The sequence below is a fragment of the Onychomys torridus genome, chromosome 14 (assembly GCF_903995425.1).
Source record: "Onychomys torridus chromosome 14, mOncTor1.1, whole genome shotgun sequence".
Taxonomy (NCBI): Eukaryota; Metazoa; Chordata; class Mammalia; order Rodentia; family Cricetidae; genus Onychomys; species Onychomys torridus.
In genome coordinates this window covers 69732465-69752788 of record NC_050456.1, presented here as the reverse complement: position 1 = coordinate 69752788, position 20324 = coordinate 69732465, and the positions used below count along the sequence as shown (strand labels likewise).

The window sequence follows — 20324 nt, the reverse complement described above, 5'->3', positions numbered from 1 at the left end:
GGCAGTGGTGATAAAGTAAACTTGTATGATTGATTGATTGATTAATTGATTGACTGATTGATTTCAAGGCTGTCTTTGACCATATGCCTGATGACTTACCAACCGTTTGTTCCGTCACAGTTTGGGGGCTAAAATTCTAAAATCAAGATATTAGCAGGGCTAGTTCCACATGGAGGCCAAGGGAAGATCTGGCCCATACTCAACCATACTCAGTATGACTGCATCCTAACTTGATAATGGCTAAAGACCCCATTTCCAAATAGGTGCATGTTCACAGGTGCTGGGGAAAGGTCTTCCTCGGGCCCAGCCTTGTTACCGAAGCCCCTTTTAATTACAAGCATCTTGTAATTATATCCTTCAGGTTATAAATTTGAAGAGCCAATGAGGACAGGTCTCATTTCCATATGTCAACAAGTTGTTCTGACTCACTCTGCCTGGAGTCAGGATGGAGCGGCTTTTCTTGTCTCTTGGTGGGTGTGTATGCGTGTGTCTCAGTACATGTAGGTGTGTGTGCATATGTGTGTGTGTAGGTTAGGGGTCACCCTCAAAGTGTTGTTCCTTTGGAACTGTCTACCTTGTTTTTTGAGACATTCCCTTACTCACCTGGAACTTGCCAAGTAGGATAGGCTGAGTAGGCTGGGCGGTGGTGGTGCACGCCTGTAATTCCAGCACTCGGGAGGCAGAGGCAGGTGGATCTCTGTGAGTTCGAGGCCAGCCTGGTCTACAGAGCTAGTCCAGGACAGGCTCCAAAGCTACAGAGAAACCCTGTCTCGGGGCGGGGCGGGGCGGGGGGGGGGGGAGGATAGGCTGAGTAGCCAGCAAGCCCTAGAGATCTGCCTGCTTCTCCTCCCCTAGTGCTGGAGTCACAGCATGAGCAACTGGGCCTGGGGATTGAACTCAGGTCCTCGTGCTTTCACAGCAAGCCCTTCACTGGCTGGTCCCTCTCCCCAGCCCCTCTGTCTTTAATTTACTGAGTTGTTTTATAGCATCTTGTCTCCCATGTGAGTTATTGCTCCTTCCCAGGATGATGCCAGCCTCCTCAAAGGCTCACTCCCCCACCCCCAGTTTCCCTCAATTCTGTAGGGCCCATCAAAAACCTGCTAGATATTGAAGAGGAAGTCCTGACTGGCACATTTCTGACAGGGCTGAGTGCTTGGTGGTATGGCTGGAGGAAGTGGCACAGTCCTGTTCATCACACATTTTTATGAATTTCCACGAATCTCTTCACCTTTCCTCTCTTCCTTGCCCTGCTTGGAGTCCTTATCCATTGGTGCAGGGGGCTGGACTGGAACTCTGATGGAGCATACTGAGCAGAAGGTCCAGGTCTTAGCTTTTACCAAAGGGACCCATGACCTCATCAGACTCAGATTACTCTTTTCTTCTGAGCTCAGGCCTTAGGCATACCTCTGCTTAAATTCCCATTGTGCCTACTCACAGATACCCATCTCTGTGTTTCTTCCTTCATGAGGCAGAGAAGCCCTTTGTCCCAGTGTGCCAGCAAGAAGAACCTCAAGCCTGCCTCTGATTGGACAGATGCAAGGTCACATGTCCTCTTCTGGGCCCTTTATTAGTTTAACCAAAGTCATGTAATGGGGGACGAGGACAAAGAGAGCCACAGATGCACAGAGGATTGTCTTCTCATTGCCCTTGTTACAGCGACAGCCTCCTCCTCTAACCACAAGTGGGTCTTTCTTTCAGGAGTACATTGATGCTCACCCTGAGACCATCGTCTTGGACCCCCTCCCCGCCATCAGGACCCTGTTAGACCGCTCCAAGTCCTATGAACTTATTCGCAAGATTGAGGCCTACATGAAAGGTATGGACACATGTGGTTCAGCCTCCCGACAGGTGGCCCACCTACCTCTCTGGTCACAGGTTATTCATGTTTGGGGAAGGGCAAGGATTCTTGTCTGGAGCACTTTGACACAGGAAGTTACAAGTTATGGGGGCAGCCATCATAGGTGAGGAGGACCTACGTTCTCCTTTGCAACCAAGGTTAAGAAATACAAGCCACAGGATGCTCTTGGGGAGAGTAGTTCTGAGTGCTGCAAAGGGGTTTGCCGTGATGAACCCTTGTGGGGAGATGAGGTGGCCTGATAGCACTGTGCTTAGGGAACAGGAGTGTGTGCCGAAATCGCTCATGTGGAGTAGAGTTATGTAACAGGGCAAAGGAGACAGTAGGAGATCAGGGGCCTTTAATCAAACGCAGGGAGATGCACAGTGCTGCTGCTGCTGGACATCATGGGGTGCATGCTGTTCCCCTGGGCGGAGCCTCCTCTTCACTGCATAGCTTCTGCCAACTGCTGGCTCTTATCCAGAGGTCTCGTTTCTCTTATCCCACTTGGCCGCACAGGAAGCAGGGCAGCCCCTAAAGAGTGCAGACTTCCTTTTCAAGGTGTGTGTTTCTGTGAGATGGACATTCTAGAAAGATCCTTGTGAAAGGTAACTGTCTAGTCTCCCTGCCCCAGTGTTCCCTGCTGAGGCATTTTGTTTTCAGTTTAAGCAACAGTTCATCTTTGCCTTGGCCCAGGGTCTGCTGGGCCATTCCCCTTGGCTGCCCCTCTATAGTGGCCTTCTGTGGGGGCGGCACTAGTGAGCACAGTTCGGGGGACAGGACCAGAAGTAGTCCTGAATGAGGAGCATCCACGTATTGGGTAAGCGCCATGTGCTTGGCCAGAAGCCTCTCATGCTCTCTCTGTTTGCTGGGCACAGTGATCCTGACCATTTTACAGATGAGTCACGGAGCCTGTGTTAGTTAGCTTTTTGTTACCATAACCGAGTACCTGAGCTAAGCTCTCTGAGTAGAGGGAAGGTTTAATTACCTCTTAGTTTCAAAGGTAAAGTCCAAGCAGGGCAGTGCAGGGCTGTCCTTTGACTGTTAGCTCATGGCAGGTGACTGGCAGGAAGGAACACAGATGGAAACCAGCAGGCGGTTATGTCTTGAACCATGAACACAAAAAGCTGAGCGGAACCCAACTTGATTCTTTTATAATAACCCCCCTGTGAAAACTGCTGAGTCCCATTGACTTTAGGAAACACACACACACACACACACACACACACACACACACACACACACAAAACAGCCCCCACCCCTTAAAGCAGAGGCTCTCAGCCTTCCCAGTGCTTCCACCCTTTAATACATTTCCTCATGTGTGGTGACCCCTGGCCATACAATTATTTTTGTTGCTACTTCGTAACTGTAATTTTATTGCTGTTATGAATCATGATGTAAATATCTGTGTTTTTCCATGGTCTTTGGAGAACCCTGTGAAAGGGTCATTTGGACCCGCCTCCCAGGGTCACCACCCACAGATTAAAGGTTTCACTCCCTCTTATACTACATACAGCCTTAGGGACCTCCAACCACATGGACCTTGGGAGGAGATACACACTATATTTAAACCACAGTAGAGGCCTGAGAGTTTGCAGACACACAGCTCTCCCAGTGGCTCTTCCTCTCCCTGCCCTTACTTAAGCTTGCCTTTTACAACCATGACCAGAGGGTACACAGTGCAGGTCAAGGTCCTACCAGGAGCATTGATGAGGGGGAATCTGTCCTGGGGAAGAGCTGGGCTAGGCTGTCCTGGAGGGGTCCAAAGGCTTCATTCCTGGTGCCCCATACGCACTACTTATCAGTTATTGTGGGTCTGAAGGCAGGCAGCCAGCAACCTCCTTCCTTGGGTCTGGATGGTTTGTGTTGCTTTCCAAGATGGGTCCAAAATCCCAGGTGAGAAGGAGTGTTTGGACACTGATCGCATAAAGGGCAAGTAGCACTAAATACAAGAGAAGGGCTAGCTGGTGGAAGGAAATGCAGGCCCACAGCCTTGTCTGATATTCTAGGCCTGCCTGCCCATGAGATGTGTATGTGTGGTATGGTGGGGGTTGGGAGTCTGTGGAAGGTGCACCATGGAGCTAAAGAAACAGGCTGCCGAGGGAGACAGGTTGAAGTTGGATTGGAATCTGGCTCCAGCTGCCCATGTGACCTTCGACCAATCACTTAGCCTGTTCTGTGTTTCCTGGATAATGTGGTTCATCCTCAAGGCAGCAGTTAGAATGATGGGGATTTCATCTGTAGAAACATAGTGTGCTGTAGCACGAATCTGAAAAGTTCTTATTAATAAAATCAAACCTGAAGCCAGATATTGGGGTGAATGCTGGAAGATCAGAGAAGCAGAACAAGCCACAGCCACCTCACCTGGCCAATTCCTCAGCCGATCCTGTTTCCTCAGACTGGAAGCCTCTCAGTCCTCATCCAGAATGAATCCTAGCTGAACTGCTGCGCAGAAGCCTAAAGCTTAACCAGCTCTAGTCCCTCGTCCTCACACCTTAAATACCTTTCGGCTTCCTGCCATCACTTCCTGGGATTAAAGGTGTGAGTCACCATGCCTGGCTGTTTGCAGTGTGGCTTTAAACTCACAGAGATCCAGGCGGATCTCTGCCTCTAGAATGCTAGGATTAAAGGCGTATGTGCCACTATTTTCTGGCCTCTATGTCTAGTGGCTGTTCTGTTCTCTGATGCTAATAAGTCTATTAGGGTGCACAATATTTTAGTGAACACAGTATCACCACAGTATGCTGTTTGTCCCACCAGGCTACCTAAAACAGTAGCTTCTCACTGTTCCTGCTACAGCTGCAAGAGCTCAGGCATCTTTATTGGGTCTTAGAGCTTGTTGAAGACTTTTATGAGTGGGAAAGCAGGGCCCTTGCACCCTGATTTCAAGGGCAGCTCAGGGATGGTGGGAGCGGACACCTTGTGGTCAAGGAGCAGGGCCGTGGTGCCGAAGCTGCCTCAGCCTGCACAGGAACTAGTGAGCCTGCTGGTTGCTGGGTGGTTGTAGACAATCTGGTCCTACCATGCAGACTAAGATGCATGGGATGTGTTCCAGAGGGAATCCAGTGGCTAGGTAACGGGTATCCAAGCCCCAGGTGGACCCTGCTGCTACCTGAGACATTCCTTAGTATACCCACAGGATGGTGGGCTCTTCCCTTGAGCCTTTAGGGCATCTAAACTCTGGTTCATAACTCATTTCCTAGATGAGACCTTATTAAACACTGGTTTCTGTTGCAGTCATTGTTTAAGTCCCTGTCCAAGGTGGACGGGGAGCTCAAGCCAATAGTTCAGGCTTCCTTGTGAATGATAATTCACCCTGCTGAGCAGGGCTTTGGTGGGCACCAGTTCTAGAAGGGCCAGCAGTGGGCTCATCTGCCCGGAACTGCTCTGAGGCCAGCCTTAAGCCTGACCTTACTGACCTCAGAATGCTCACTCTTTGTTTTCACTACAGCAACATTTCTCAACCTGTGGGTCAAGACCCCTTTGGGGGGGGGGTGTCAAACAACACTTTCTCAGGGATCGTCTAAGACCATGGGGAAATGCAGATATTTACATTACGATTCATAACAGCAAAGTTACAGTTCTGAAGTAACAATGAAAAAGGTTTGTGGTTGGGAGTCACTACAACATGAGGGACTATATTAAAGGGTCGCAGCATTAGCAAGGTTGAGAACCACTGTACTACAGCATCAAATGTGGAGGTCCTGAGAGTCTTTTCTAGAGTAGGAGTGAGACAAGGTGCTCAGATTCAGAGGGATGTCGGAGGGCTCCGTGCCTGCTAGGGGCTCCTTCCCTAGGTACCTATGGAGAAAGACCTCCCTGGTTAGGCAGAACTAGCATAGGCAAGGGCTGAGGATGCAATGGACAGGCTGGCAGATGAGCATTGTGGTGAGGGCATTGAAGAAAGCTGCCAAGTGGTGCTTACGAAGGACTTTGAGAATGTCAAGCCAGAGAGTATGGGCTTTGTTTTTGTCTTCAGACAATGTTGTGCTTGCTTGAGCAAGCAAGAGAGATGAGATGGGTATAGGCGTGGCTGGGAGCAGCTCTCAGAGGTCACTACCAGTGTCTTGTGAGGGGCACCTAGGGTCTAGACCTTTTGCCAATGGCTCACATCGGGACAGGCTTGGGAGGCCGGGGACAGGCCACTGGAGGGAAGGTGCCAGGCAGAAGCCATTCTGCTGGATTCAGAGCCTCAGTCCCAGACCTTGTCTTCTAGAAGCTACAGGGTAGGGGGATTTATGTAGGTCCTCCCAGGCAGGGCTCACCTGCCAGGGCTTGTGTGAAACATTGATTTTACCCTAAAGCACACATGGTTCTGGGCTGACAGGAAGTATTGAGGGGAGGCTGTGAGTGCTGCACCCAGAATTTTCCTTATTGTCTATACCAAACCAACTTGTATTCTTCCTGGAGGACAGTGGACCTGGGACTTTCTGAGCCCTTTCTTACAAACAGGGGGTGGTTCCATGGCAGTGCCCCTGGTGGCTCCCTGCTGTATCTTTCCAGATCCTCTGCAGGTGCAGGGACCCTTCTTGGGAAATGCATCCTTGTGCATGTGCCCCAAAACCAGCTTTTCCTTGGAGGCACATGTCCTTTTTCAGGCATGCTGTAAATGACCATAATTACCCCCGAAATTCCCTCAGATAATTATAGCAATCCAAGCGACAGGGCTTTTGTGTAGAAAGAAGGGGCTTGGTTAGCCTTTCCTAAGCTGCCAGCACCGCCAGGCTGAGGTGGCCCCCCCTGTTCTCTGAGAACCCAGCCTTCAGGGGAGCCAGAGCTGGCAGAGGCTGCTGCAGGACTGTTCGGCTTCTCTAGACTAGGGAAGGAGGATGCCTCTGGCCCATGGGGAAGGTACCCCAAGAATAACATGGTCTCTAGGCCAGTGTCCATGCTTATGTGGCCACCATCTCCATGCAGAGCATTCTCTAGGAGAACCACCCCCTTTAGTATCAGGGTGACAGGGAGGACTTTGGCCTAGAGCCTACTGGACCACGTTTTTGTAATCAGTGCCTTGCGGTCTCAGCCTCACATTCCCAGAGCTCATGTCCTCCCATTGCCAGGAAGGGAAGCAGGGCCCATTTTCTGCCTTACATATGCCGGGCTCAGACTCTCAGTTAGCGTGTGAGCTGCTATGACAGCAAAGCATAAGCAAAATAGGGGTTCCCTTGTCCTGTGTAAAGGCCTGGAGGATGAGCACCCAGGCAGCTTGCAGAACCTCATTCTCTGATAGCATGGCCCTCCCGGTCCATGATAGTGACTGAACCTTTAGCCATCACACCCCAAGATCTAACTGTTAGGATGGGGAGCAAGCAAAAGGGAACAAGCCCAGAGGTTCTGGAAGCTGCAAGATATTGTTCCCTCAGTGGCCAGAACTAGCTGAATGCTGAGCTGCCAGGGAGTCAGGAAATAAGTTTGGGAGGCTCTTTGCCCAGCTGAAATCTAGAAGGGCTAGCATGAATCTCAGGGAACACCAGTCATCTGCCAGGACACACCAAAAATGTGAGCTCCTCCTTTGGAGACCTGCCTTTGCCGTGGATGAATGGCATTTGGAATGGCCATTGGGCCCCTGGCCAATGTGGGGTGTAGCCTCTGTCCCTGAGCTCAACAGCAGCCCCCTTAATGCAACAGCTTGAGAGCATGAGGCTAGGAGGTTTCTGTATGACACACCCAGAGCCTAGCCCAGGACTCATTCATATAACTGCTCCTTGAAGATAGTCACTTGGTGACTTGCCCTTACCTGCACCCATCCTTGTATCCACTACCACTCCCACCCCTCAGGCAGAGGCACAGGCAACTCTGAGCCTCATCCCAGCTTAAACTAGAGGCGGAAGCTCCCAGAAACATGACATTGTTTGGTGTAGGCCTTGGGGAGCTAGGGAGGAGGCCACGATGACAAACCATAGTTTGCTTTGCATGCATTTGAAGGCCAGTTCCCACTGTGCCACACAAGGCCAGGGTCCAGAGACACAAGCCCCAAAGCCAAGGCCTACCTCTGCTGTGCCAGACTGAGCAATTATAGGCATGGCTGTAGCCAGTTCCCTAATTGGCTGAAGCCATATGTGAGAAGCATATGAGTGTCGCTGGATGGCGTGGATTTGTGGCCTTGTCCTCAGGGATAACAGTTATGAAGGGTCTTGGGAAAAGGGCAAGTCCTCGAGGCCTCCTTTAGGGCTCTGAGGACTTCAGGGTAAGGTTGGCTTTCTTGCCTTCCTCTTCCTGTAACCTCCCACATGAGCTGGGGAGGTGACAGATGGCCTGTCCCAGACACTGGCCTCCCCAGGGAGGGGTATGCATGGTGCAAGCAATCTTCTCTGCCTGTGGTTTTATGGGAATTTAATCATGGTTCATCTTGGAGGAGGTTTGGAAGCAGGATTGAAATTGAGTAATCTTGACACCAAGAGGAAAGCAAAGAATGTCACTTAGAGCTTTGGAAAATGGCTCCCTGAGAGGAGATGGGTGTTGTGGGTAGGGTGCGGCTGTCCATCCTCGGAGAGCTACCATCTCCACCCCCACCTTGTCTGAGCCATGCTTCAGGCAGTCACTTGACTTCCTGTATGTCTGACAGTGTGGTGGCTCTTCCCAAGATGACTCTATGAAGAAGGTTTGCCCATTTTAGAGAGGAGGACATTGAGCTGGATGACACAGGGTCCCTGGACGAACAGAGGCAGGTCTGGGACAGGATCTTTGTTGTCTGGGTTTAGCCTTTCCCAGGGTTCCTGAGCCTGGCTCCTAACCCTTAGGGTACTATGGCTCCTGCATTCCTGCCCACCTCTGTAGCTGTTACGGACAGTGCCATGGAGGCTTTGGCGCTTGTGGCCAGTGATTTCCAGGTTCTTCCATTATGGGGCCCTGCTGACTGGCAGTGTTCCCAGGAGTGAGTGCCTTCTAAGTAGAGGAGGTGACTGACCAGAGAAGGTCCCAGATGCCCACTAGATGCTCTACAAGTGATTGATTACCAAATCCCAGCCCTCATTGGAACATAATCCTGATTGTTCTCTGCTGGAGCAGCCCTACATTACTGCAGGGAGAGCAGGGAGGGCTTTGACCCTGAGGCCAGAGTACACTGTGGGCAGATCACTTGGGAGCATAGCCTTGGGCTGGCCACTACCCCTCATCAGGCCCAATCTGTGCCTTTTCAGGCCAGCCTGGCGGGGGTGGGTTGGGGTGGTTACTGTCCATGGCAACTCCCACTACAGCTGAGGCCCAAAAGGAACCAAAGGCTGGTTGTGTCCCTTCTGTGTTCTGTGTTCCCCGTGTTAAGTAAGGGCTGTGGCCTTGCAGGAGTCGGGAGACGGAATTACAAAGAGACTTGAACAGAAAGCAGAATTGAAAGATTTTAAATACTGTCAGTCTAGCCAGAAAAGAAGTCATTTCAAAGTTTTGGTTTTAAGGAAGATGGAGTTGCTAAAGAATTCAGTACCATTGAAAGGCGCGGGTTATTTGCATGGGGATGAAGGTGCAAACACTTGCTCCCCATGCTCCCATACCTGGCCTTCACAGCACCCCCAGGGTCTTGCCAGCTGCCTTTGCTGCTGTGATACCTGCCGACATGTCTCATGAAACTCCAGTGCCGCACCTCTCTAATCCACTTGGTACCTCCGGAAGCCCAGCAGAGGAACGGGGAAAGTGTTGGATGTGTTTAGTTACCAGTCTCCTTTGTAGTAACCCTTCTCAGGGCCTTGATGGCTACACTAGTGTAAATGTCCAGTCTGGGGTGGTATAAGCTTTTACCAATTCTAAGATGCACCGATACTTTATAACCCAGGAGTGGTAAGTGAATTGTGACGTGCCCCCTATTATGAGACCCATCTTGATTTCACAAATGGAAAATATAGAAAAACATGCCCTCGAATCAATAAGATATAGCTATTCTTTGTTTGTTTGTTTGTTTTTTGAGACAGGGTTTCTCTGTGTAGCTTTGGAGCCTGTCCTGGAATTCACTCTGTAGCCCAGGATGGCCTTGAACTCACTGAGAGCCACCTGCTTCTGCCTCTCAAATGCTGGGATTAAAGGTGTGAGCCACCACCGCCCGGCTAGATATAGCTATTCTTATCTTTTTCTATCTAGTTGTCTACGTTGTCACCTCCTCCACCTCTTCTAGCAAGAGACCTGCTCCAACGAATACACTTGAAAATTCCAGAGTTGGTACCCCAAAAGGCTCCATACTTCCAGCAATAGACAACATTTTTTATAACTTTTTTTTAAAGTATTTATTATGTATACAGCGTTCTGCCTGCATGTACACCTGCACACCAGAAGAGGGCACCAGATCTCATTATATATAGGTGGTTGTGAGCCACCATGTGGGTGCTGAGAATTGAACTCAGGACCTCTGGAAGAGCAGCCAGTGCTCTTAACCGCTGAGCCATCTCTCCAGCCCAACAACATCTTTTCTTGAGTTTTCTATCAGCCTGCAGGACCTGCCCTGCTGCTGACTCAAATATTTTTTAATCAATTAATTTATTTTATGTGATGGGTGTTTTGTCTGCATGTAAGTCTGTGCATCAAAAGCATGCAGTGCCCATGGAGTTACAGAAAGTTGTGAACTGATTTGTGGGTGCTGAGAATTGAACCCAAGTCTTCTAGAAGAGCACCAATGCTCTTAACCTCTGAGCCATCTCTCCAGCCCAGACTGGTCTTAAAAGCAGCCACTAATCAGTTTGAAATCCATCATTCTAGAGTCCTTTCTTGCTTTGCAGGAATATGTGAAATCTATACACTTTTTAAAAATAAGCAGAAGCCAGATTATGTTCACATTTACTGCTACAACCTGCACCTCCTTCATACCTGCCTTGTCCTGTTCTGAGTCTGTTAAAAATGAGGGGTAGTGGGCCTGTCTTTTCTGAACAGTATAATATTTCAGCATTTGAACCAGTCAATCATCATTTACTTGATTATTTGGGTGCATAGGGTTATCCAGTTTTGTTTGGACTTGTGGTTTTTTTTTAATGATGTTCCTGCATATTTCTGTACAAATTTATCCCCAGAAGTTGGATTTCTTGCTTGAAGATTCCAAGCATGCTCATATTGGCAGATCTTGCTGTATTACCCTTGAACAGTTTTTGTCTGATCACACCAGCCTGTCTCGGGGAGAAGACGTCCGTCTCATCTTAATACCATGCTTAGACAGGCTCAGCACCTCGTACTATGCTTATTGGTCATTTGTATTTCTCCTCGAAGGAATCCTCCATGGAGTTTTTCCTTCTCTGGGGTTGAGAAAAGAGTTGTTGCTCTTTTTCTCACTGACTATTTAGGATCCCCTTGGAATGGAGGAAACTGTTTAAAAATATATTTTCTCCAGAGCGAGCATGGTCTCTACACTGGGGCTAAGCTAACATCTCTGCTTGCTGGATGTGTCTTGCAGAGAGAGCACTCCAGACATTGTTTTATGTGTCTTGGAAACATGGGGGCTGCTGCAGTTTGGGAGTTGAAGCTGGGAGTGGGGGTGGGGGAAGGCCCACTAGGGTCTAGAGGGACTGTAAATCAGTGGGGACAGCTGCCACTGAGCTAATCCACATTTCCAGCAGCTGGTCAGGGTTCAGGAATGTCTCTGGCCCTGTCCCAGCCGGTGTCTGGCTCCTTCACTCCTGGGCTCTGAACATTCCGGGTGCAAATAGCCACTTGGCTCCTGGAGATGGACTCAGGTCACCAGCATGGTCTGGAGGCAAACCTCTCACCCAACTGCCTGTGGCATGCTTCCTCGGGCCACACTGGTCCCTGCTTGGAAATGCCACACCCTGGATATTTGCTTCTTCCGGTCCTGCACCCTCAGCTGCAGTGGCATCCCCTTACAGTATCTTACCTGTAGCCAGGGGGCCAAGTTGGGCTGTAGCTGTTAGTAGGGAGGGTGATGGGCCCCGAAGCCTCAGGGCCTCTGAATCCTTAGGAGCAGAGCAGCAGCTGTGGCCACTGTGGAATGCTCCCTTCACCCCTAGTGGCTCCCAATGACCCCAGCTAGCTGCCCTCTTAGGACTTATAGTGACTGTGTGTATAGGAAATAATTCCCAAGATAGCATGTATTCTTATCATTTGGCATCTCAGCTCTTTTTAAATTTTGAGGCAGGGTCTCTTGAGCTGGTAATCTGCCTGCCTTGACCCCCTGAGTAGCTGGGGTGGCAGGCTTGTACCACCACGCTCAGCTCTAAGCTCCTAAGGACACCAGTTCTCATGGACTAGGGCTGACTCCAGTGACCTCATTTTACCTGGATACCTTATTAAAGAGACCCTCTCTCCTACAGCCCCGAGCTGAGAGGATTGGGGCTTCCATGTGAACTCCGGGAACTGGGCACAGTCTACCTCAGTAGGGAGAGCTTGAGAAGCGAGCTAAGGTCTCTGGCTATGGGAAATCTACAGTAGCGAGGCATCGCTGGGAGGCCTGAGATGCCAGAGAGCCACAGGTTTGGGGCAGAGGATTCTGTGGAGAAAAGATGGTTATGAGTGATGGTCACAGGGAGCAACTTCCTGATACAGCTGGGAAGAAGTCCCAGCTAGGATCATCATGGCCACCCTTTTTTTGTCCTAGAAGAGAGCAGGCCTACATGATATGGTGCTGAGTGAGCTGAAGCGGGCCATCCCAGATGTCCTCTAGAGGGTGCCATCACATTGCAACAGGGCTACCTAACTCTTCTTGACAGTTTACAAATGCCCAGCATGGGTGAAGCCTCCTGTGTCCCTTCAGCAGGCCAAGAGATGAGTGACATAATTGTTCCATCTTACAGATGAGGGAGGGCAGATGAGAAGTGTGGTGACCTGGCCATATGCACAGGTGGAAATATTAGGGCTGGCACTGGGGCAACCCACTCTTCGTGTGGGCTCCTCCCTCAGATCAGGGGCGATGGGAGCCCACTCTGGTGGGTTGTTCATTTGCGAGATAACTGGTCTGCAGGGGTGCAGCCACAGCCTATTGTGCTGAAGTCTGTGAAACCCAAGCTCCAGGGAGTCTGGGGAGTATCCAGCTCAGACTGAGCCTGCAGAGTTTGTATGGACCGGAACCTGTGTGCGTGGTCACCACTACGCTGGTCAGTAGGCCTAGTCACATGTGGCCTCCTGTGGAGCCCTTCCTGGTCTGTCCAGAGTGTAATTAGAAGTGACAACCTGAACAGGGAGTTCCAGCCTGGGTCGCTGCACCTTGGCAGCCTTCTCTCCTGGGAGTAGGCCATCGTTCTGCTGACTGGGAATATGAACTGCTGTCTCTCCTGGCCCTGATCTCCCTCCTGGGAGCCTAGTGTGCAATCTCTGTGTCCTGGAGGAGGGTGAGGACAGACCATCAGGCTGCCTGCTGGCTTTGTGTCTTTGGTGTCACACACAGAACATTCTCTCCTCCTTCAGCTGTGCTGCAGCTCCTGTGCATGTCCAAGGCTGGCTTATTGTCACCCCAGACTACTGAGCAGGGACCCAAGCTCTAGAAGGCTGCCTGGCCAGCCCTGGGGCAAGTCCAGGGCTTTGCTCACGGTGGTACCTCATGTCCTGCCCGAGGTCTCTGTTCCAGCCTCACCCCGTATCAGACCTGGTGACCTCAGAATGACCACAGAGAGGGGATGGGATTCCTCACCACACTTCCCATCCTGTCCTTGCATAAAGATACTGCCTGAAGAGGGGACCAGTCAGGGCTGGGAAGGCATGGTCGTTCATTGTTGGTACCACAGTGTAATACTTCCACCCTTTGGGGGACACAGTGTGGAAGAACCAATGAAATGTCCATTCCTGTGGACCCCCAAACCTGGGAATTCATCCTGTGGAAGCAATTCCCCACAAGTAAGAGCCACATGTAGGAGAGATAACCCTGAAGTTGGCTGTGGTGGAGAATGATACATTACATGTTGGGGGGACATTTCACCAGCCAGGCAGCCAGCAATACGAGATCATACGGAACAGAGGGATAGCAGTGTTCTATACAAGCAGAAATGAGAAAGAAAAATTCATTTATTATAAAATAAACATTGAAAATGAGAACAAAAATATACTGAGGAAAGCCAATGAGAGCTGGGCCCTTGACCTTGACCTTGGGCACCTGACATGTCCTGGGAAGCTGGACTTGGACCAGCATGGGCACTGGCAGCATGCTCCTGGCAGCAACCCACCTGGGTTTGTTCAGTCATCCTCCAAGGTTTTGGCTAGTGAGTGGGTCAGCTCTGGGTTAAAATCAAGCTAGCCAGCTTGAGAGCCCCACCGTGTCATCCTCTGTACCTTCTCCACCCATCTGTTACCTTCCAAGTGGATGGGACACTGTGCGTGACCTGGGCGTTGGCACCATTCCTGTGTGAGTTCCCTTTGGACTGGTGAAAGCCCGCAGCTGGGGCTTGCCCCTCCCTGAGGGCCCTCCAGCTCCTGCTGTCTGTTGTAAAGTAGCAGGGTGGGAAGCTGGGAGCCTCAGAGTTTCTCAGGGACCAATGTTACAGCTCTTAGAGGAAGACAACCCACCATCTACCCAAAAAAAGCCTCTTACCAGTCCCGTCCAGAAATAAGATGACAGATAAATCAACAGCAGTACCCTTCCTCCGGGAGCCAGAAATAGCCTCTCCAGCTCCCAGCACAGACTTACCAAAAATTCTTCTATCCTGTCCTCGTGGTGGGGAAAAGAGCCACTGGTGAGGCCACCCTGAACTTCCCGTTACTGAGCCGGAAGAGCCTCCACTGAAGCTTTCCCTTCCACAGTACATCTTTGGGAACTGAGGTGGTGGGCAGCCAAGACTCCTGCCCTGATACTGCAGGGCCTGGACCCATCCTCGCCTTAGCAAGATGGTCCTGTGTCTACCTGCCGGACTGATCCCAGGAACATCCTTGTCACTGGCTGTCCCTTCGGCCCAGGAGGCGTTTCTTTTAGACATGTAGCTCGTCACTGTGCCTTCCCATCTCTGTTCAGCTAGGCTGTCCCTCATTGGTCACGTGCACACCCACCTCCAGGGACACCCCCCCCCCCTTTAGGTGTTCTGTTCCCTTCCAGCCCTCTCCCTTATATCTGACCCCTGTACCTGGGCACCACTGTCTTATCTATCTGCTGCTGTGTTTAGTAGAGGCTACCCTTTTGCTGTGATGGATGAAACCCAAATGCAGACGGTAATGGTTTCTAGTCCACTGTGATTTCACAGGCGTACCAGAATGACTGGCCACGGGGGCAAGAGCAGGACAGTGAGGGATGAATCCTCTCTGCTGTCCGCTTTGCAGGCTCTGGGCTGCTTTCACTCAAGACTGATCTCTTGGTGCCCAGTTGGCAGCTGGGCCCAAGGTTATGATAGGAGCCCCTCCTGACTGGCATTGGTACAGCCTTAGTCCCAGAGTCCCCTCCCAAGATGAAGGTGGACAGGCAGAAGTCCTTCAGAGGTCTGCAGTTCAGGGTGTGGATAGCCATCTCCAACTTGGATAAATGAACTAGAGCATCCATAGGTGGATGTGTCCCTCTTTCTTGGCCCCTCTGGCTCCCCAGGCTCTGCTCTTAGCTATTTGAGAGTTCTGAAAGGCGAGAGGTCTGATCTATCCAGTGCTGGATATGGCCTGTTCTCTGGAAATGTTTGTGTAGTTCATCTGGACTCCAAACATCTCTAGGGAGAGATGGGCTTCCATCCTTTCTCTGCCCTCACCTCGGGCTCAGTGGTGAGCAAAGAAACCCCTTCTGCATCTTGCTCACTGATATTTTTACCGTGAAGACTGTTGGGTTTTATCAAATGCTTTTCTTAGCCTTTACTTTATGTGCATGAGCATTTTGCCCACATGTATGTCTTTTGTACCATGTGCACACCTGGTGCCTGTGGCGGTCAGAAGAGTCATTGGGTCTCCCGGAAGTGGAGTTACAAATAGTTATGAACTGCTGTGTAGGTGCTGGGAACTGAATCCGGCCCTCTGCAGGGGCAGCTAATGCATCTCTCTAGCGCCCCAAATGGCTTTTTAAAAACATCTGACAAGATGATGGCATGGTTTCCGACTTCTGTCGTGTTACCCAGCCATCCCCTTCTCCAATCCCTAACGCAGGGAAGATGCATTCTCGCAGCCCCAGTAGATGGTTGAAACCTCAGACAATGCTGAACTCTGTGTTTACTGTGGTTTTCCCTATTCTCATTCTCTCTCTCTCTCTCTCTCTCTCTCTCTCTCTCTCTCTCTCTCTCACACACACACACACACACACACACACACACACACACACACACCCCTACAATGCATTCTAAGATATGGTACCGGGGATATGGCTCGGTAGCAAGGTACTGAGCCTTTGTGAGTCTCCAGGTTCAATTCCCAGCACCACAGAAGTTTAATTTGTAAATTATGTATCGTGAGGGATGTTGTTTGAATTTCTAAAGGTCTTGTAATAAAAAACCCAGAGCCTGATATTGGGGTGAAAGCTGAAAGATCAAAGAAACAGAGCAAACCACAGCCACCACCTCTTACCTCACCAACTCCTCAGCCTGAAAGAGCTCCAGCCGAAAGGGACGCTTCTGCCGAAAAGCAATCTCATAGAGTCCAGGGTGGCTTTGAACTCACAGAGAGCCAGACAGATCTCTGCCTCCCGATGCAAGGATTAAAGGTGTGTGCCACCACTGCCTGCCTCTGTGTTTAATCTAGCAGCTTGTTCTGTTCTCTGATCTTCAGGTAAATTTTATTATGGTACATAGTATATCACCACATTGTGGGGATCAGGGTAAGTGGCCAGAGTCCACACATACCCACTGAGTCACCTCAAACACTATCACCCCCTTTTGCAAGGCAAGGCTTCACCCTGTAGCCCAGACAGCCTTGGACTCACAATCCTGCTGCTGCCTTGGACCACCAAAGACTGGTAAGTGTGTACCCACCAGTTCACCCTAAAGTCTCCCTAATCTTGCACTTTGGACCTGTTGAAAGGGAGAAAAGTGTTTTGGAACATGACAGCCAGTCTGATAGCCAGATTGGCTCCTGAGTGTGTGCAGCATGGGTGCGGGACACAGGGACAGTTCAGGTTGAGACCACGCTCGAGTAGATGGCCAGAAAATCTGGGACCTCAGCAGGGCACACAATTTAAAATGTGTGAATCGCTCCCTTTGGGAATTTTACACACATGTTTTGGACTGGGTGACTGAAGGAGATGGAGTTTGTGGATCCGCCATGAGTGAGGGGTTCTGTGGTGCCAAGAGTTGCCTCGGTGATTTCCATGTATATATGGTGAAGCAGCCATCGTGGAAGACTGTTGTAATAAAAAACCCAGAGCCTGATATTGGGGTGAAAGCTGAAAGATCAAAGAAACAGAGCAAACCACAACCACCACCTCTCACCTCATGCTGTTCAGGACACATGGATTGGGCTTTCAGTGGATACTTCTTTTAAAAAACAAATTTTAATTAATTATTTGAGATTTGGGGGAGGGGGGTTCTCTGTGTAGCTTTGCGCCTTTCCTGGATCTTGCTCTGTAGGCCAAGCTGGCCTCGAACTCAGAGAGATCTGCCTGCCTCTGCCTCTCGAGTGCTGAGATTAAAGGCTGAGATTTCTTACAGTTTATTTTGATCATATCCAACCTCTACTCCTCTCCTAATTCCTCCCAGATCCATCTCCCCACCCCACCCCAATTTCTTTCTCTTTCTCTTTTTTAAAAATAACTCACTGAGTCCAATTTCTGCTGCCTGCATACTCACGGGCATGAAGCCATCTCTCAAGTGTGTGACCTACTCTTGGCCACACCTGATACTTCCTCCCCCAGGAGCCATCAACTACCAATCGCTACTCAGTTAGGGGTTGGTGCTTGTGAGCCCTGCTGCTCTCCAGTCTTGCATGTTGACTGGCTGGATCTCATACAGGTCTTGTGCAGGCAACCACAGCTGCTGTGAGTTCACGAGGGCAGTGGGCCTGTCATGTCCAGGAGACATTGTTTTGTTTGGTCCTCTCCAACCTCTAGCTTTGACCATCTTCCTTGATGGTCTTGGTGGGGGTGATGACATCAGTGTCCCACATGTAGCTGAGCACTCCACTGACACATACTCTCCGAACTTTGTCCAGTTGTGAGTGTCTGAGTCAGCCACCCTCCTCAAGGACACTTCTAACTGGGCGTTGTTATCAGAAGCACAGACCTGGGGTCAGGAGGCCTGGTGTGAGTCCCCAGCTGCGGCGCTGCTTGCTCGCTGCAGAGCTCCATGCAAAGAGCTTCACCTCTGTTGCTGGTTTCTCATATGTAAATGGGGTGATGGGTGCTTCTTTAGGGGGCACTGTGAGGGTGAGCGTTTTAGTTCGGGTTCCTGTTGCTGTGAAGAGACACCATGACCACAGCAACTCTTACAAAGAAAACATTTAATTGGGGTGGCTCACTTACAGTTCAGAGGTTCATGTCATTATCATCATGACAGGGAGCATGGCAGCGTGCAGGTAGGCATGGTACTGCAGTAGTAGCTGAGAGTCCTACATCTTGCAGGCCACAGGAAGTCAGCTGAGACACTGGGTAGTCTCCTGAGCATAGGAAACCTCAAAGCCCACACCCACAGTGACATGCTTCCTCCAGCAAAGCCACACCTCCTAATAGTGCCACTCCCTAGGAGATTATGGGGGCCAATTACATTCAAACTACCACAGTGAGTGACTGTGGAACTGTGGCTGGCACAGAACGAGAGTTTATGGAAATGTTGTCATAAAAAGCCTGTATGGGCCACAGCAGAGGAGATGTGGAGATCTCAGAAGCCAATATCAGAAGGGCAGGCTGGTCTGCCAGCCCAGAAAGCTCAGCAGAGAGGAGGCTGGGCACTCTTACAGGACATGGCTGGTAGAATCCCAGCAGCCTCTGAGTTTCCCTAAAAGAGGGGAGGGGGGCAAGTCCTGGGCCAGAAGTGTGAGCATCACACTCTGGGCTGCAGGGGCTGCACTCTGGGGCACAAAGCCTCTTGTACAGCCTTCCTCTTCTCTCCAAAGACAGCTGTTCCTGCCCAGTCTCTGGCTCTGGGTGGAATGCAGACCTGGGCCTCATTTGGCATAAGGCTTACAGCTGTGTGGTCGGACCTACCGCTCCCAACTCCACACCCTGCTTTTCCTGTCGTCCCTTCTGCTGGACCACTAGGTCGGCCTGCTCTCCATCTTGTTCTCCTGTCCTGTGATTTGGGGAAGTGCTGCTTCTGGGCATCTGCTGAATCTGTATAGCCAGACACTGGGTACCACAGGTTGAAGGGCAAAGGCGCATGAGTGATTGGAGCAGTCTACAAACACTGGCTCCAGAGCCCCTCCCAGGGTCCCCAAGAAACTGCAGCCCCAAACTACTGTGCCTACTTGGAGTTTGGACTTTGCCTAAGGAGAATGATCTGAGAAGGGAGGTTAAAACCCTCTGAATATGTCCTATGGTGGTGTTTGGCATGAGGAAGGTGAGGCTGGATCTTGATTTAACATGCTGATGGGTCAAGTGGCCAGGTGCTCTGGGACAGCACTTGCTGGTTTACTCTGGACTGGGTTTCCAAGTCTGTGGGTAGTGGGCTGCCCTTGCCCCACTAATGCTTAGCCTTTCCAAGTCCCTGTGTCCAGTACAGGGTGGTCCCATCTCCTGAGAGCTCGTGGTCTTTTCAGGGATGGAGACTATGATAAGTAGCAACAGTGACAAGCCAGTAACTAAATAATCATTAGGGATTAAAAATACATTTGCTTTCCCACCAATAATCTGCTTTGTCTTGACCTGGCTTGCGAACAGAAGTATCCAGAAGTATGCATGGTATGCAAGTCAGCTTCCATGGCTTTGCCCCGAGCCCAGTAGTGTTAGAACTCATGGAGTGAGGGAGCTAGTGAGATACCTCATCAGGAATGGGTGCCTGCCACCAAGCCCAAAGGCCTGAGTTTGATCCCCGAGACCCACATGATGAAAGGAGAGAACCAACTCTGGCACCGTAGCGTGTGCATGCCCTGTTCCACATATACCAATAAAATACTTAAAAAGAATTCACAAGATTGAGCATCAAAGGCAACGACCACACCTTCTGAGACTAGCAAAAGGTACAGGGAGGGCTCAGAGATTCGGAGGTTGAGAGAGAGCCTGATGGAACTGTGTGAGGGGACAGCTTTCTTCCATCCCTCTGCCTTCAGTTTCCTCCTTAGGGAGTAACTTTGCAGACCCTGGAGGATGTATGGGATGCCATCAGCACAATGCAGAGCCTATGCTCAGAGCTAACCACCTGACATTGCCTGTGATTGTCATGAAACCAAGATACAGATTGGGGGAAAGGCTACCGAGCTAAGCAGATGATAGCAATGCATCAGGTTAATTTCAGTGTACAAAATGGCATTCTGTTAGCTAGCTCTCTGTGTGTAAACATAGACTCAAAGACTGAGAATTTAGTAATTATAGCTGTAAAACTGTGGGAGTTTTTATTGCACCTCCCATTTTCCAGTTAGCAGATAAGAATTTTATGCTGACAGAGGGCTGGAGAGACAGTTCGGCTGTTAAAGGCTAATCTCACAACCAAAACATCAGGGATTTTATATTGACAGAAGATGGGAACAACTACGCCATGCTTATTGTGCACACATGCTGTAGAGCTGTAGAGTCAGGAAATGGTCAGAGCTG

General features: G+C 50.3%; 1 protein-coding gene across 2 annotated transcripts in view; it reads left to right on the top strand.

Moving 5' to 3' along the window:
* Nucleotides 1-20324, top strand: part of Itpk1 (inositol-tetrakisphosphate 1-kinase) — a 141042-nt gene that overhangs the window by 100024 nt on the left and 20694 nt on the right. For both annotated transcript variants that reach the window (XM_036205994.1, XM_036205995.1), the window contains exon 4: nt 1699-1816. In XM_036205994.1, the coding sequence (XP_036061887.1) occupies nt 1699-1816 (118 nt within the window). The remainder of the gene's footprint in view (nt 1-1698; nt 1817-20324) is intronic.